The sequence below is a fragment of the Synchiropus splendidus genome, chromosome 6 (assembly GCF_027744825.2).
Source record: "Synchiropus splendidus isolate RoL2022-P1 chromosome 6, RoL_Sspl_1.0, whole genome shotgun sequence".
In the NCBI taxonomy this organism is placed as follows: domain Eukaryota; kingdom Metazoa; phylum Chordata; class Actinopteri; order Syngnathiformes; family Callionymidae; genus Synchiropus; species Synchiropus splendidus.
In genome coordinates, this window is record NC_071339.1 from 14,939,123 (window position 1) to 14,955,193 (window position 16,071).

General features: G+C 45.6%; 2 protein-coding genes across 2 annotated transcripts; both read left to right on the top strand.

Annotated features, from left to right (window-relative positions):
• The first annotated feature begins 2,090 nt into the window (after positions 1-2,090).
• Positions 2,091-8,066, top strand: LOC128760446 (sodium- and chloride-dependent neutral and basic amino acid transporter B(0+)-like). Its single transcript, XM_053867862.1, has 14 exons — positions 2,091-2,343; positions 2,411-2,542; positions 2,604-2,762; positions 4,127-4,202; positions 4,271-4,403; positions 4,489-4,629; positions 5,260-5,395; positions 5,466-5,558; positions 5,621-5,746; positions 5,803-5,921; positions 5,986-6,085; positions 6,777-6,886; positions 7,267-7,434; positions 7,503-8,066. The coding sequence occupies exons 1-14, from the start codon at positions 2,091-2,093 to the stop codon at positions 7,614-7,616; spliced, it is 1,860 nt and encodes a 619-aa protein (XP_053723837.1). The 3' UTR covers positions 7,617-8,066.
• A 2,480-nt stretch (positions 8,067-10,546) lies between these two features.
• On the top strand, positions 10,547-16,012 carry LOC128760447 (sodium- and chloride-dependent neutral and basic amino acid transporter B(0+)-like). The gene is made up of 15 exons (XM_053867863.1): positions 10,547-10,579; positions 11,343-11,487; positions 11,554-11,685; positions 12,307-12,465; positions 12,977-13,052; positions 13,127-13,259; positions 13,662-13,802; positions 13,894-14,029; positions 14,096-14,188; positions 14,250-14,375; positions 14,449-14,567; positions 14,635-14,734; positions 15,470-15,579; positions 15,648-15,815; positions 15,884-16,012. The coding sequence occupies exons 1-15, from the start codon at positions 10,547-10,549 to the stop codon at positions 16,010-16,012; spliced, it is 1,800 nt and encodes a 599-aa protein (XP_053723838.1).
• The last annotated feature ends 59 nt before the right edge of the window (positions 16,013-16,071 follow it).

The following is a 16,071-nucleotide window of genomic DNA, read 5'->3' on the forward strand; positions in this document are numbered from 1 at the left end:
TTTGTGCAAGACTGTGGGCGTGTGTCAGTGTGCTGTGTGCGCATGTGCGTGTGAGCGTATTTGTGTCTCGGTGAGAGTGACAGGCGTCATCAGAGATGTTTTGCTCAAGATTCTCAGTCCAGATCTGGCGTTGGTTTCTGCAGCTTTTCATCCTTCAGCAAGCTCACTCTCCTCTCTGTCACAGCTGACCTCTTCACATTGTCACTCATCATGGACTTTGTTGAATATTCTGCTCTTCTCCTTCCTGGTGTCTCTGACTCACTATTAACCCCCGATTTGGAGTCCAACTGTTCTGGTCACATGACGTTGCTGCTGTCTTGAGAGTGTTCCTCACCCACTTCATTGAAAGAAGGTTGCCAGTTTCTACAGACACAACAACCTGTTCAGTATCAACCCATCAGAAACACACCCTCACTCCCATGGCATGATATAGTGAGGTTGGGAAAGTGGACAAAGTTGTCAGTATATTGTTGACTGTCGAAGGTTTAGAGACTCACCTCACTTATGCTTCTACTCAAAGACTCAGGCTTGATGAAACATGTCTTGCGGCTGTTTTCACAATGACACAATGTATGTTCTGACATGTGACTCAAATGCACTTGTTTGTTGGACCAAACTAGACATGTTTGAGAGTCAAACAAGATATTTCAAATGAAATAAACCGTCAATTGTGACATGATTTTTCACAAGACCGATGGATTATATCCACACGGATTCATGCTCTGCCGACTACAGTGATGTGATGCCGTGCTCTCAGAGCAGCCAAGAGGCAGGTCTGGACGGGTGGAGGAGAAAGGAGAAATTCGGAATCACTTTGTCTTCATCCCTGTTGATGTTCAATTCAAATGAATGGCATGAATCTCCAACGACCTCATTGAAAGATCGTGTTGTTATATTTCAGGAATATCAGCTCCAGAATCTGCTGACATCAGCCGGTGCTGTAACAACTGACACGAGCAATCAAACCACGAAGCAGAGACACACCTGCCGAAGACACACAGACGCCGGGCCTCCAGGCACATTGACTCTCCTATATGTTGCACCAGCAGCAGCACCTTCCCAAAACGTGAGGACAGGCTTTGAGGAAGAGCTTCGACACGTGAAGAAAGTCAATTTTGATTTGCATGGTTTTAAATTTTCAGCAGGTGACTCATGGAAACATTTTAATATAGATTCGTACTCACCAGTGGTTTCTCCTCAGACTTTCTGGAAGATCAACATGTGGAAGAGCAGCTTCAACAGCCTCACCAAAACCCCCCTCACGGACGACGACACGGTAAGACTTCAACTCTGAGTTTAACTCTTTACATCTGTGTTGGACTGGCCACGACACAAAGGAAAAATTCTGCAAACCTTAGAGGGACTTTATTTTCTGGTGACTTCTTTACCTTGTGTTTGTTGCACTCTATATTGGCAGTGCAGGCGTTTGAAATAGTCAGGAATATATTTGTGCTTTTTTTTTAGTTAGTTTGATCTCTTTAAAAAAAAGGATCTTTGAGGAAATGGGTCGAAAAGAGCATTTCTCAGACGTGCAGGTGGGAAGATTATTATTATTAGATTAATATTAGACTTCTGGATTTACTAGTTCAAAAGTATTTTGTGTAGCTTGTGTGGATCTTCTGTTTCATGTTAACCAGCTGGTGAGTCACACACAGAATGAGCTCACACTTCCCAACTTCAACTCACCTCCACCCCCAGCACCCCAGTTAATTCTCCACTCAGGTTCCATTATTGTCCCTTCAGAACCAGTAGGTGTCCAGTGGTGCCGGGACTGTTTTGGGTTACGAGTGTGTGAGGGAGCAGGGAGAAAGAGAGCGTTCCTGGTTACGTATTTATTTTGTTTTTCTTAAGGGTGTGGAACAAAGTTCCTGTTACTTCCTGTGGTGAATGTTGGTGTTATCGGGAACAGGCATTTTCGGGAACACATTAGTTGTTGAGGAGCGGTAACTGAACAAGAACAGATTGAATTACGCTCCATGCCGAGGTATTTCAAGTGGCACTCCTTCAGCTCTGCAGTCTAATGTGAGCTCAGTCGGACACACATCTCTGATGTGGAAGCTGCCATCCGGTTTGCATCATGTCTTCAACACATGGATGGTGTTACTTCTTCTCAGAGAACCTCATTTTTCAGGGTTGCCAACTGTTTCTGGGCTCAGATATCTATTCAATTCCTGTGTTTCCCACTGTACCGACATCAGAAGCCCAAAGACAATGCCGGAGATGAGAATCCCACACGAGGGAACTGGACGAACAAGACAGAATACCTGCTCTCGATCATTGGATACGCCATCGGTCTGGGAAACATCTGGAGGTTTCCCTTTTTGGCTTACAAGAATGGTGGAGGTACACGTTGGGACCTTCAGGGATCTTCAGCCAGTGTTTGTGGAGTAACACTCTTCCTCCTCATCAGGCGCCTTCCTCATCCCCTACTTTCTGACACTAGTCTTCTGTGGACTTCCCGTGTTTTTCCTGGAGAGCTCTCTGGGTCAGTTCTGCAGCCAAGGTCCCATCAATGTGTGGAGAGCAGTGCCTCTCCTGCAAGGTGAGAGCGACTGGTCCTCGTCCGTCCTCTCCGTGTGATGACGCTTGGGTTTCCTCACCAGGTGTGGGCATTGCTGCGGTGGTTCTGAACACCATCATCGGGATTTACTACAACACCATCGTTGCGTACAGTCTGTACTACATGATTGCTTCCTTCCAGTTTCCTCTGCCGTGGTCGACTTGCTCCTCCCTGTTTAGCAGTAACTGCAGTGCTCCTGTAGGTGAGTGTCGCTCGGACGAGGGGAGAAATTGAACCCTGCTTCTGTCACACTCCATGTCACTTGCATTACTATGTTGCCCTCTTATTGCTCAAACAATACAATGTTGAACAATACCATACTATACGATACTGTGTTATGTAATGGTGTGCTATTCATCCCAATACTGTAATGTGCTATTCACTACACTACACAAGGCCGTACTGTGCTACAGTGGTTAAAAAAAGTAAAAAAAATTTAAAAAAACATGCATTCTGCGGTTTGCTAATGCCATAAATTAATTGGTGACATGGTTTGTTGACTTTGACAACTGACACATTAAAAGTATTAACTTAGGTTTTCTTGTATGCAGGAAACAAAAAAATATCCTTTGTATTTGTTTGTTTTTTCACAAACATTTCATGATAATATTTGAGGTTGTGTCAAATCCTAAGAGTGTCTGAAAGGCACACTGGCCTACAGTACACAATAGTGTACACTTTAGTCCAGAGAGGTCAGCAGGAGGCAGGGGCATCCTCATGTTCGACAAGTTCTGCTGAAAGACATGGAACAAGTTCTGCTGCTTCTGCACTCCTGCGGTGAGAGCTGCATCCTGTAGAAGCTCATGGGTGTTTTCATGTTTGATTGGCAGCATCCCTCGCGTCACCTTCGCAAACTTCACCATGAAACCTTCCTCTTCTGCTGATTCTATGGGCTGGGATTCAGGTTCTCCTCCAGCTGTGTGCTGTGTGACTTGAGAGTTTGAAGAGGTCCATCCAGACAGACGAAACTCTGCAGCAAGGTTGATGTTGTCTTGCACTCCATCAGCAGCAGTGACAATCCCATTCAGATGGAACCACTAATACAAAACTGCCTGTAGCAGCACCTGCCCTGCCTGAGAGGTCACTATCAAGTTCACTCTTTGACAGGAGGCAGTCGCCTGAAGAGTGTTGAAGACAGGCTTGAAATTAAGGAGAGACCATGAAGCACTGCTATTTTACCATCAGTGTTAGTTTCGTTCAGATGTGGTCACAAACTAGACAGTATCATGTCAGGTCACCGATCAACTTTCCTAATCCAGTGGCAAAGTCGCAATACTTGAGGTAAAAACTATCTCTAAAAAGAATAAAACTAGAATTAAGCACTTTGCGTGAGGAGACTTCTTAAGACTTTATAACGTTGAGAAGTAGAAATGGCAGATATCTCAAGGCCGAGAGGCTGTTTAAAGTCAATATCTGTAGAGCGTGGGAAAAAGAAAAATCACACAAAATAACCTGACTGTAATACAGGCACTGAATGCAACATTGGCTTGTAGTAAGGGTTGAGGGACCACAGTTACTGTAGTTCTCTGAGCTCTGATTCCACTTCATCTCCTCTGCTATTTACAGAGGCCAACCAGACTGAGGACCTCAACTCCTCACACATCTCAGATCCATTCCAGACTCTGACTGAGCAGTACTGGGAGTAAGACTGGCCAAATCACAGCCCTGAGTACTCGCCCCTGGAAACCAAGTATGACTGTCTCTCCTCAGCAACGTGGCGCTGCAGAGGTCCGATTCTCTGGACGACACCGGGCCTGTGGTGTGGCACCTGGCTCTGTGTCTGCTGCTGTCCACTGTCATCGCTGCGGCGTCGCTCTTCAAAGGCATTAAGTCATCTGGCAAAGTGAGTCGGGGCTGACGGTGTGTTTGCCGCAGCAACGGTGATGTTTTGCGTGTCCAGGAGTTTACTCTTTCCTTGTGTTTCTTAGGTTGTTTATGTCACAACAACGCTGCCGTACGTGGTGGTTCTGATCTTGTTGATCAGGGGGGTAACACTAGAGGGCGCTCAATATGGAATTGACTATTACATAGGATCCAAATCCAACTTGTCCAAACTGGCTGAAGTCGAGGTACAGAAGACTTTTCCTCTGTCAGTACTGTGACTGCTATCCATGAACCTGTGTTGTTGTTGTCGAGGATTAGACTCACCGACTGAAACTCTTTATCTCTCTTGTCTCATCATTTTGACCCCCATTTGGCCCGTTTGAGGAATTTATCAAATATTTATTATTATGAGAATTTTTATCCCCTCTAGTTACTTTTCTTCAGCAATGGTCCACAACCTTTGCATCACTGCGGACCGGTCAACTCTTGACAATTGCAGTGTGGCCGGGGGGGTATGAAGTTGCCACTTCGAACCATTTAAACATGCCTTCAAAACAGCATACAGATACACCACAAAACCAAATATAAAGTGCATGAAATCTTTCATCAGCAAATTGTTAAATCAATGGGAGTCCTGAGTTTTTACCCATCCAGGAGTCTCTTAACCAAATTGTTTTCCATAGCAGTAGGATGCGGCACCACCTGAAGCCAATGGTTGGTTCAATAAGTAGCTCATCCCCCCCTGTGAGTGTGATGACTCAAAGAGTCCTAGTTCAGTAGCAGGCAGGAGTCTGACCCTGGTTCTTCTCCATCCATGACAAACACCCTCTGCCTGAGTCAGTCAACTCTTGTGATCCATGCTGCGTGTCTGTCAGGTGTGGAAGGACGCTGCTGCTCAGACCTTCTTCTCCCTCTCTGTGGGGATAGGCGGAGCCGTCACTCTGGCCTCCTACAGCAACTTCAACAACAACGTCTTCAGTGATGCTCTGATCGTGTGCTTCGCTAACCATGGTGCGAACTCCAAACAATTGGTGTGACCTGAAGTGAGCATGAATCCTGACGCTTGTGTGTCTCTTCTCAGGCACCAGTGTGTTTGCGGGCTTCGCCATATTCTCTGTTATTGGTCACATGGCTCACGTCTACAACCTCCCGATTGAAGCCGTGGTCTCAGAAGGTCTGAGGTCTCAAGCGCCAGCAGATGTTCTTACCTTCCCTAACGTGTGTTCTGCCGTGCAGGCTTCGGACTGGCGTTCATCGCCTACCCAGACACTCTTGCTAAGCTCCCTGTGTCCCCCCTGTGGTCCATCCTATTCTTCTTCATGCTCTTCTCGCTCGGAATCGACACTGTGTTCACAGTTTTGGGTGAGTACTTGGTCTATTTCTGAGTGTGTTGTTATTGTGCGACTCTTCCCTCACAGAGGTGGTCATTACCTCGCTGACCGATGCCTTCCCTGAGGTCCTCGCCCCCCGCAGGAGTTTGTTGTGTGTAGGAGTTTGTGTGCTCATCTACCTGCTGGGCCTGCCGTGCGTGACCAGGGTGAGCCCTTCCGCAGCTGTCAGTCTGTCAGTCAGTCAGTTCACATGAGTGTATGTCTCTAAAGGCCGGGATTTACTGGGTAACCCTTCTCGACAACATGACTGCCAGCTGGTCTCTGCTGGTGCTGGTCCTCTTGGAGCTCATCGGGATCATCTATGTCTATGGTAAGAGCCCCTGACTGGTCAGATTTGACCTGGGTCCGAGTGATGATGTCATGCTTTTTTCAATGTGATGCTAAAAAGACGAGAAACACAAGAATAAAGGCAGAAATGTGTGTTGTTTCTGTTAACACCCATTTAAAAGTGAGTAAAGTTTGTGACTTCAAAATTAAGAGAAGCTGATGGAGTTTAATGGATGCCCAAAGTCGTCACCCCTCCGTGAACCTGAGGCTGGATTTAGTCTCAATTCTGTCTTGGGTCCTGTCTTAGTGCCTTTCAGAAAAGCACTCTTCATACCCAGCATACACCTGGGCGCACGTCAGGTGCAATTTGCGAATAGGAAGGAAGAGTCATGAAGACAATTCAGGCGCCTCCATCTTGGTGAGGAAAATTTAGGGTAAAAAAAATGACACATTAGAAGTGTTGTAACTAAAACAAAACAGTCAGAAGACAAAATATTTTTTGAAAATGTCCTAAAACACCATGCACTTTAATTTCTAAAATTGCAAATTTGATCAAATTCAAATATAACAAATATAATAAGATACTAATATATCTCAGTGCTTGAGTGTTGTTTACACAAGTCCCACCGTCATCTCTGGATTTAAAAAAAAGTTATTTTGTTTGTTTTTTGTTTTAAAAATTGAAATAAAATTATTTCAAATAAATGTTTTCCCTGCCTTTTTTCCTCTTTCAGGGGTGAATCACGTCATCAAAGACACTGAGATGATGATTGGCAAGAAGAGCTGCTACTTCTGGCTCTTCTGGCGGACGTGTTGGTTCGTCATCACCCCCTGTGTCGTCCTGGTAAAGACACTCATGTGCACTGACATACACAAGAGTCAGGAGTTCTGTGGTACTGAGAGTCAGAGAGGTGTGCAGTGGACCAGAGATGGACAGCAGGAAAAAAACATAACAAATATATGTGGGAACAGCACAAGTTGTGGAGGCAAGTTAGGCTGGATGGTTTGGACATGTGGAGAGGAGAGACAGTTTGGACCAGTGCTGGAGCAGTGGGGTTCATGGATGGATAATGAAAGGTGCGACAGGAGGAGGGTGGAGGTGGAGAACCTGCTGTTGTTTGTGGTACATGACCAGAGGAAGCTGTGTTGTCATATAAAACTGAAAGCCACATAAACATGACAATATGGCTTCAAATGTTAGTAGAAGATGACTTGTCCTTGCAGGTCATCTTCTGCTGGTCCCTGATTTCCTACGAGCCACTCACTTACGGGACAGTGGAGTACCCCGAGTGGGGTCTGGCTCTGGGCTGGTGCATCCTCGCCTTCATCTTGCTCTGGATTCCTCTTGTGGCCTTCATCAAGGTGCAGAGAGCAGAAGGAACCCTCTGGAAGGTCTGTCCTCATTTCAACAAACCTTACTGCTGTTTGGTTGAATAACAACTGTGTGTTCGTGTGGTCAGCGCCTGCAGTCGACATGCTCTCCCTCTGAGGACTGGCACCCGTTCCTGGACATCCACAGAGGAGATCGCTACTCGGCTGACCTCTGCCAAAGGGAGGAAAACACTTCCCAATGAGCCCAACCAGAGACGGCTGAAGTTGTTGGCTGCTCTCTTGTCTAGACCCACACTACAAAGTTCACTGTGAGAACGAGCACCACGTTTTCAAGTCAATCATTTCTTCTTCGAGTTCTTCGTGGAAGATCTTGTTTTAGTGAGAGAAAAATTATGTGTGACTAAAGAAACAATGGCATTTTTCAAGTTCAGTTAAAAGTTACTGACTTGTATTGAGTTCAATTTGAGATCAAGAGTTTATGCTCGAACCTCGGCTCCACTTCAGAGTAAGCGCCATCGAAGTACTTCTGAGTTTTGATGCAGCTTATCACGTCGTCTGTTCGCCCCAGAGGTTCTTCAGGTGAGTCTGTTGTGTTGTCACAATGTTTAACTGCACTGTGCGATGATGAACTGACGATTTGTGTGTAACTTTGTTGTTTTTTCATGCCTTGTGTTTGTGTACGAGTGTTGTTTGTAAGGTAAATAAATGACTATATTAACTAGGTCACAGTTAACGTAATGTAACAGACACACTGTTATATCATGGGGGGGAAAAAAATGCAGTTGGAATTCCATAGGCTGATTTTCTTTGCTGCCAAACTACTCTTGGAGTCACATGACGTGAAGGTAAACTCTCCAGTAGACTCAGTGTTGACTATGAAAATGCTATGTTCCTCTGCTGATGCTGTCGTGATATGGAACAGAAAGGAGAAACGATGGAGTGATGCAGAAGAGCAACAACATGGCAAGCTAAAAGCAAACTACACAGTCAGTCGCGGAGCGAGTCAATGCCATGCCAGGGGTGGGGGACGCCAGGCACTGGGCCCTGTGTCAAACAGGAAGTGTCAAACAGCTGTAATTTGCAAGTTGCCTAGAAGTATGCAGATGGTTGTTTGGCAGCAACACAGTGTCATGAACTTGATGATCTCCATTAAGTCCAACCCTCACCTGGGGGTGTGGAGGTGAAACCGCGCCATCTACCGTCCACCTCATGACACTGACCTCACTCTGTGAAACATTTCATCTCCTGTATGGAGTAGCATTCAAACTCATCCTTTTGGTGTCGACTGAACTGATCCTGACACTGCATACTGCGCTGCCAGACCATGATGTCAGCGATCCACTGCCACCCCTGACCTCCAGATGACTCAGAATGATACCTCGTCTGACTAAACCTCACCCTCAAGCTCGAGTCTATCTGGGGAAACCTGTAGAAGGTAAACAGAAGCAGGGAACGGAACCAGTGTTAGCAAGGCAATGCATTTATTTGCTGTATATATTTACAAAGATGATCTGAGCTTCTGCTATTAGCTGAAGTTAATCTTGACAACAAACACTTTTGACAGATTTGACGATTTTTGACAGTTCAACTTTGTGCTTTTATGTTGTATGATGCGATTGTGTTTCTCTGAATCAGTGTGTAAACACAAGTAATATATGTGGCTTAAGTCTTTGTGGAATCTCTTCTTGGGTCATTTGCTCCTAGGCAGCCTGCTCCACTCATAACTTCAGTTCAAACCTGGTCAACAACAACTGACATAGGTCGGTAACTGCGCCTCAAACAACGGTGTTCCTCAGGGCTCCATACTCACTCCTCTTTGAAGCTGTCAATCTCCGACCTCTGCCATGCAATAAGCTGGCTGATCTTTGTTCCACCAAGACCAATTGATCCAGAGGGCTTTGTTGTATTGGGACCCTACATCGGCCCCAAATTATCCGACCCAATTTAAGAAACACATTGCATTGTGTATAAATATATGAAAGTGTCACTACACTAATAAAAACTTAGGTCAAAGAATAAAAGTCGCAAAATCCCCACCATGAATTCTCCGATCTCCTCACAAAGAAAGAACTTCACACAGGCGGCTAAATGTCAACCATCACCTGACTTTCTTGGCAGACGTGATGCATAGATGTACAGTTCAAACAGAATGAATACAAAAATTCTCTAATTAAAATACCGTCACAGTTCTAAGTCAACATTACATAATAATGCCAGGTGATCACCGGAGAGGTGGTTTCTAGATGACAAAAACTATTTTTTGAGAGAGATTTGTTTTTAACTTTTTAAAACACTTACGAAAAAAAAAATATATATATATTTAATATAGATTTTTTCATTGTTATGTGTGGAAGAGATGCTCTCACTCAAGTATTTTCTCGGAGTCATTGATGTGGTTCATCTCCGTGGCTGCATTTAATTTGCAAAATTAACAAAACAAAATGAGCAGGTTGTTAAGCCCTGTAGTTTCTCTGGACCACCTGGTCCCATGAGACATGCACTTAGATACGTCCCACTGGTTACTGTTGGAATAATGGATCATATATTACCGAATAGTAGTTACTTTAATGGACAAACCATTTGAAAATGATGTACTTGCTTCCCTCTTTTGCACACGTCACTTCTGTCTCTGCATATCTGTAAGTTTTAGGAATTGAGATCTTCAGTTCTCAAGCCTCCAAACACCTCCACCTCCCCAAACACCGACCTGAGCCGCAGTCCAACTCAACAAACAACTTGCTTAAGAAAGCCTCACTAAGTTGACGTGAACATTTCTCACTGGAAGTTTGAGAATTTCATTGTGTTCCACGACATCTCTCTCACACTGACAACACACTTGTGCCTTCAGTGAGATGAATGAGCGACTCAGACACACCCAACTCCGCTCTCACGACTCCAAAACAGACAAACCCGTCCGTGACTCCCCCCAGGAGCGATCTTCTCCAGTGAATGCAGTCCTCACGCTGAGGGAGAGATTCGCTCACATTCGCTCTCTTCTGGCTGTAGACTCTGGAGCAAAGAATCTCACGCATGATTTCAAATTTGCATCAGGTGACTCATTCAGCCTCTTTACATATTTCTGTCATAACAAGAGACTTTTCTTGCTGCCGACGGTTTCACTGGAGAGGAGACCAGCAGATGCACCAGAATGTGGAAGAATGGCTTTAGCAGCATGTCCAAGGTTCTCCTGACAGACAGCGAGAAGGTGAGACTGGCTCGACCTGCCACTGGAATCAACCATTATAATTACAAAGTGAAATGACTCAGCTTTAGTTACAATGAGCAAATACATTCTCATTTCCACCTCGTAGGGTGACAAAACAAGCGAGTCTACATGTCAGCTGGAATTTTATGAGATGATGTGTCGCTAGACTGAAAGGTTTACAGTACAATACGTCCGCTTCAATACATATTGGAAATGTCATTCAGATGTTTAATACAAAATGGGAATGGATCTGTGAATTTCAGTTGCCCCGCCACAAGTGACTCACTCCTACACGAGCACGTTGAGTTCACTAACTTTGCTGTGACTACGATAATGTGGTGTTCTGGCAGCAGACAGTCTTGTCAGACAGTCAGGTTTGAAGTCACACCGGCGATAAGTCAGATGATTCATTATGACATTAGCATTCATTAAAATACTTTCATGTGAAACCTGCTGGTTTTTATTTTATAGCATTCAGTATAAAAGCATCAATAACTCATTTAGTATTCATCTCTGCATTGATCAGTTCAACTGCAAACTCTATTGTTCTGTGCTTGGAAGGTCTCCCCGTCCTTCCACATACACCTCATTGACATAATGCTTGGGGGTGGGGTCCAGTCAAATGTCCCCACAAAGTCATACAGTCCACAAGAGCAGAGAGTTTTGTCAAGAATTGGTCCCCACAAAGTGGGATGAACAACCCCCCCACACGCACGGTGAAATAGTTGATATATGATACTGATTCCTGTTTTATTCATTTTAGGAGTCAAAAGAAAACGTCGGGGATGAAAACCCCACTCGAGGGAACTGGACAAACAAGACTGAATACATTCTCTCAATAGTGGGTTATGCCATCGGTCTAGGAAACATCTGGAGATTTCCCTATTTGGCATATAAAAATGGTGGAGGTAAAATGCAAGCTCAAAAGGCAACTAACGTCGGTGTATAGCGTTAACGTCACCTCCGCTCAACAGGTGCGTTCCTGATTCCTTATTTTGTGACGTTGATCGTCTGTGGAATCCCCATGTTCTTCCTGGAAACGGCTCTGGGTCAGTTCTGCAGCCAGGGTCCCATTAACGTGTGGAGAAGCGTCCCTCTTCTGCAAGGTGAGACCAGTGATGTCACAGCATCTGCGTACCAAACAGGTTTGTGTTAGCTACAGACTAAGATCTACCGTGACAGAGTTCAGCCCTGACGCTTGATAGCTCCAGGTATTAATACATATTTAAAATATGTCTGGCTGTTTAAGGCTCTTGAAGTTTGCATTGCACCACACCACAGTCCACCAAAATATTACATTTTATCAATTATTAGGACTTTCCACCATTATTTCTGAAACAGCTGACGGTTGAGGATGAAGGAGGCTTCATACCCCACAGCTTTAAAAACAATCCAACAAGGACCCCACGAAGGGCCGAACGATAGCGAGGGACGAGGACTACTGTTTGCCTCCAAACTTTGGCGCCGGATTCAGTGTTTTTCACCACTTTTGTTGGTCAAAATGTAAATCAGCACTTGGAGGATTAACCCAAACAGGAGTGCTGGTAGTTTAGGGTCCGGTCCAACGGGAGCAACGGATGACTTCCTCTGATGATCAAATATGTTTGTTGATGTCCGGGCGGATCAGAACCACCCGAGGCAGGTTGCTGCGCCTCCGATTCAACATCGTCACTCGCCACAAGACCTTCTTAGAAACAAATGCAGATGTTTGCAACTGTCTGTTTCAGGCATCGGCATAGCCACGGTGGTGACGAACACCTTGAAGAGCATCTACTACAACGTCATCATTGCCTACAGTCTGTACTACATGTTCGCGTCCTTCCAGTTCCCCCTTCCCTGGTCAGCCTGCTTCGTTTGGGCAGACAGTAACTGCAGTGCACCAGCAGGTGAGATGTGACTGAACCAACTCCCAGTCTTTTTCATGTAATTCAGGTGTTTGTAGTTAGGTAGTCGGAACAAATTGCAGGACTCCGAAGTCACAATGTGATGTTATACCAGAGGTTCAATTCAACTCCCAAACAAAACAGAGACCTTAGTGCTGTCACGCAACTAAAGGAAATTGCGAAACTAGATTCACTCAAGAACAAAGTGTTAATGATTACAGAAGATTTTCCTGTAAATCAACATCTCAAAACATTCCATGTTCAAATGCATCAAAGAATCTTGAACCTACATTAAACACATGTACTATTCTTGGAGGGTTACATGAACAAGAACATCCATGTGGATCCCATTAGTACGCTGTACTTTCCAACGTTCCATCAAAATACGTTTCTGTCAACCTGTTTCTGATCCAAATCAGAACCAGCTCTTGACCAGTTGTGGACTTATTAGCTACTGAAGAATGAAAATTTTACTGCTTTATTCTGCCAGTACTATTAAAACGGATGCTTTCAGAGACCAACCAGACTCAGGGCTTCAACTCCTCGCAGCTCTTGACTCCACACCAGGCTCTGACAGAGAAGTTCTGGGAGTGAGTCTCGTTTGTATGATGAGGAGTCAGTTGCTTCAGGAAGATGTGGCTGACCACCTGTCACTTCCTCCCAGTGAGGAGATGCTGCAAAGATCCAGTGGTCTGGATGAAACAGGGCCAGTGGTCTGGCACTTGGCGCTGTGCTCGCTGCTGAGCGTCATGATCGCCGCAACATCGCTCTTCAAAGGTATCAAGTCGTCAGGCAAGGTAAGGAGGACTTGTTGTAACGTGTCTTGAGGGTAAGAAACTGGACAGCAAATGAAGTGAAACCACAGTTGAAGCTTTTATCAAGCATCAGGAGGCCAAAGTCTCAGTAGAACTTTAAGCACCTTTGGAATGGAAAAAAATGACAACATTTTGCCTGACTTTAATCCTCCGTCAGGAGAGGCAGGGGACAACAAGTCTACTACTCATGTAAACATTCCTCATCTTGTACACTATTATGAGAAAAAAACAACAACAGCATAACAATATCACTTTGACTATACATCGATAAGTCACAGAAACGTCAGCTAGTAGTAGTAGCTTATTGTTAAGTGCTGTTTTTATATTGCTTTGTAAAAAACAAACAAGGCAAACAAAGGTGAGCTCTGGTATTTTATCTCGCAGGTTGTCTATGTCACGACGACTCTGCCGTACGTGGTGATCTTCATCCTTCTGATCCGCGGAGTGACGCTGGAAGGAGCTGGACATGGGATCGATTATTATATTGGAGCCAAATCTAACTTGACCAAACTTTCTGAAATTGAGGTGCAGACACACAAACGCTCACAAATACAACAATTCAAACTGCTAGCTTCTCTGACTGCTACCTCATGTGTCGTGTTTGTGAGTCGCTCAGGTGTGGAAGGACGCTGCCACTCAGACCTTCTTCTCTCTGTCTATCGCGATGGGAGGAGCCGTGACTCTGGCTTCCTACAACAACTTCCACAATAACGTCTTCATGGATGCTCTGCTGGTGTGCTTTGTCAACCACGGTAGGAACAGTCTCAGGATGGACTTCTGTGAATATGACCCATACCAGCTCTGCTCTCCTCCTGCAGGCACCAGTGTGTTCGCCGGCTTCGCCATTTTCTCCGTCATAGGTCACATGGCTCACATCTACAACTTGCCGATCGAAACAGTCGTCACCGAAGGTTGAACCTGCGTGGGAAAGTTTTGCCTCCCTGTGATCTGTAACGTGTCACTCTGGGACAGGTTTTGGCCTGGCGTTCATCGCCTACCCGGACACCCTGGCCAAGCTACCCGTGTCTCCTCTGTGGTCCATCCTGTTCTTCTTCATGGCCTTCACTCTCGGGATCGACAACTTGTTTACACTTCTGGGTGAGATTCTCGCTTCCTTGTGGTCTGCCCTGTAGTTTTCCCTTCACTCAGTAACCTCAGTCCTCCATCTCAGAGGTGATCATCACCTCCCTGACCGATGGCTTCCCTGACGTCCTCAGACCTAGACGGGTGCATTTATGTGCGGGGGTGTGTGTCAGCGTCTACCTGCTGGGCCTACCGTGTGTGACCAGGGTGAGTGACCCGCCGTACCAGTGTTCAATCACCATTTTAATCATTAGTGTCTGTGTGTCTATGAAAGGCAGGGATTTACTGGGTGACACTTCTGGACAGCATGACAGCCAACTGGGCACTTCTGGTGCTGGTCATCCTGGAGATTATCGGCCTTGTCTACATTTACGGTGAACTCATGCACACAAGTCGGGAGGAGGTCACTTCCTGAGATGAGTCTGTTTAAAATTTACTGAGGTATTTGAAGCTAAGACTAGGTTTCCAAGTGGTCAACCAAGAACAGACAAACACGACTGAGCCACAGAGGAGCAAAGGGAGACTAGATCAGCATTTAATGAACCAGGGCAATGGCCACCTCAAGAGGGCGTTGTGGGACAGGGTCAGCAAGTTTCTCACTGTTTCTGGGCATTGTTGGTTAAGTTACAAGAACTAATGTCTACATTAGCCCTGTTTCAATGATGTGGATCCAGACGATGATCCGGATGAGCTAAAAAAATGGACTCTCCTGTTCCCATTTCTAAAAATGGCATCGAAATCTGTCCATAATATTTTTGTGTGATATCGCTAACAGACGATTGTATTTTTGGCAAACACGTTCTGACTCCAGAGGTGTCATGGCAGTCCAGGTGGCTTTTTCATCCAATATTGACACATCAGTTGTTTCAAGTAAATCACTAGTGATGTGGGCACCTGTACATCCTCCACAACACTTTCGGTGGATTGAGCAGTGAAGCCAGAAACCCTCTGCTCCTTCCACACTCTGAACACTCTACTAGCACTATAGCCATGAATATTGAATGATCAAGAGCCTGTCATAGGGAAAGTATAGATAGTTAGAATGAAGAATCAGGAACCTGACCTGCACCTTCTTCCTTTCAGCGTGTGCTTCTTCTTCTATTTTGCAGGAGTGAACCGAATCATTCAGGACATTGAGATGATGATCGGGAAAAGGAGCTTTTACTTCTGGCTCATGTGGCGAGCGTCTTGGTTCGTGATCACGCCGTGTGTCGTCCTAGTAAGTCTTCTGGAGGTCAGACTGAGAGAGGTGGAGTGGGGAGTCTTCATACGTCCTCTTCCATCCAGGTCATCGTGTTCTGGGCTTTCGTCTCCTACGAGCCGCTGACCTACGGGCTGCTGGAGTACCCGGAGTGGGGACTGGCTCTGGGCTGGTGCATCAATGCCTTCATCCTGATCTGGATCCCATTGGTCGCCGTCATGCGGCTGCTGGCCGCGGAGGGGAACCTCTGGAAGGTGTGTGTAGCTCAAATCCTCATTGCATCCTCATGCAGCTATGATATGACCGTGTGTGTTTGTGGCAGCGTCTGAAGGCGACGTGTGCGCCCGCGGACGACTGGCAGCCCTTCCTGGAGATCCACCGTGGAGAACGCTATGCAGCTGAGCACTGTCAGAAGACAGCAGAAGAAACTCAAAATGATAAAGTGGACTAAAAAGATTGTGTTATTGTGGATATGTTTGTGTCGGCAGTGCAACCTCTGGTAACTGGATT

Coding starts and splice junctions, on each gene's coding strand:
- LOC128760446 (XM_053867862.1), top strand. CDS start 2,091: ATGGATGGTGTTACTTCTTCTCAGAGAACCTCATTTTTCAGGGTTGCC. Junction 4,404..4,488: donor GCATTAAGTCATCTGGCAAA/GTGAGTCGGGGC, acceptor TGTGTTTCTTAG/GTTGTTTATGTCACAACAAC. Junction 6,887..7,266: donor TCACCCCCTGTGTCGTCCTG/GTAAAGACACTC, acceptor TTGTCCTTGCAG/GTCATCTTCTGCTGGTCCCT.
- LOC128760447 (XM_053867863.1), top strand. CDS start 10,547: ATGTCCAAGGTTCTCCTGACAGACAGCGAGAAG. Junction 10,580..11,342: donor TCCTGACAGACAGCGAGAAG/GTGAGACTGGCT, acceptor TATTCATTTTAG/GAGTCAAAAGAAAACGTCGG. Junction 15,580..15,647: donor TCACGCCGTGTGTCGTCCTA/GTAAGTCTTCTG, acceptor TCTTCCATCCAG/GTCATCGTGTTCTGGGCTTT.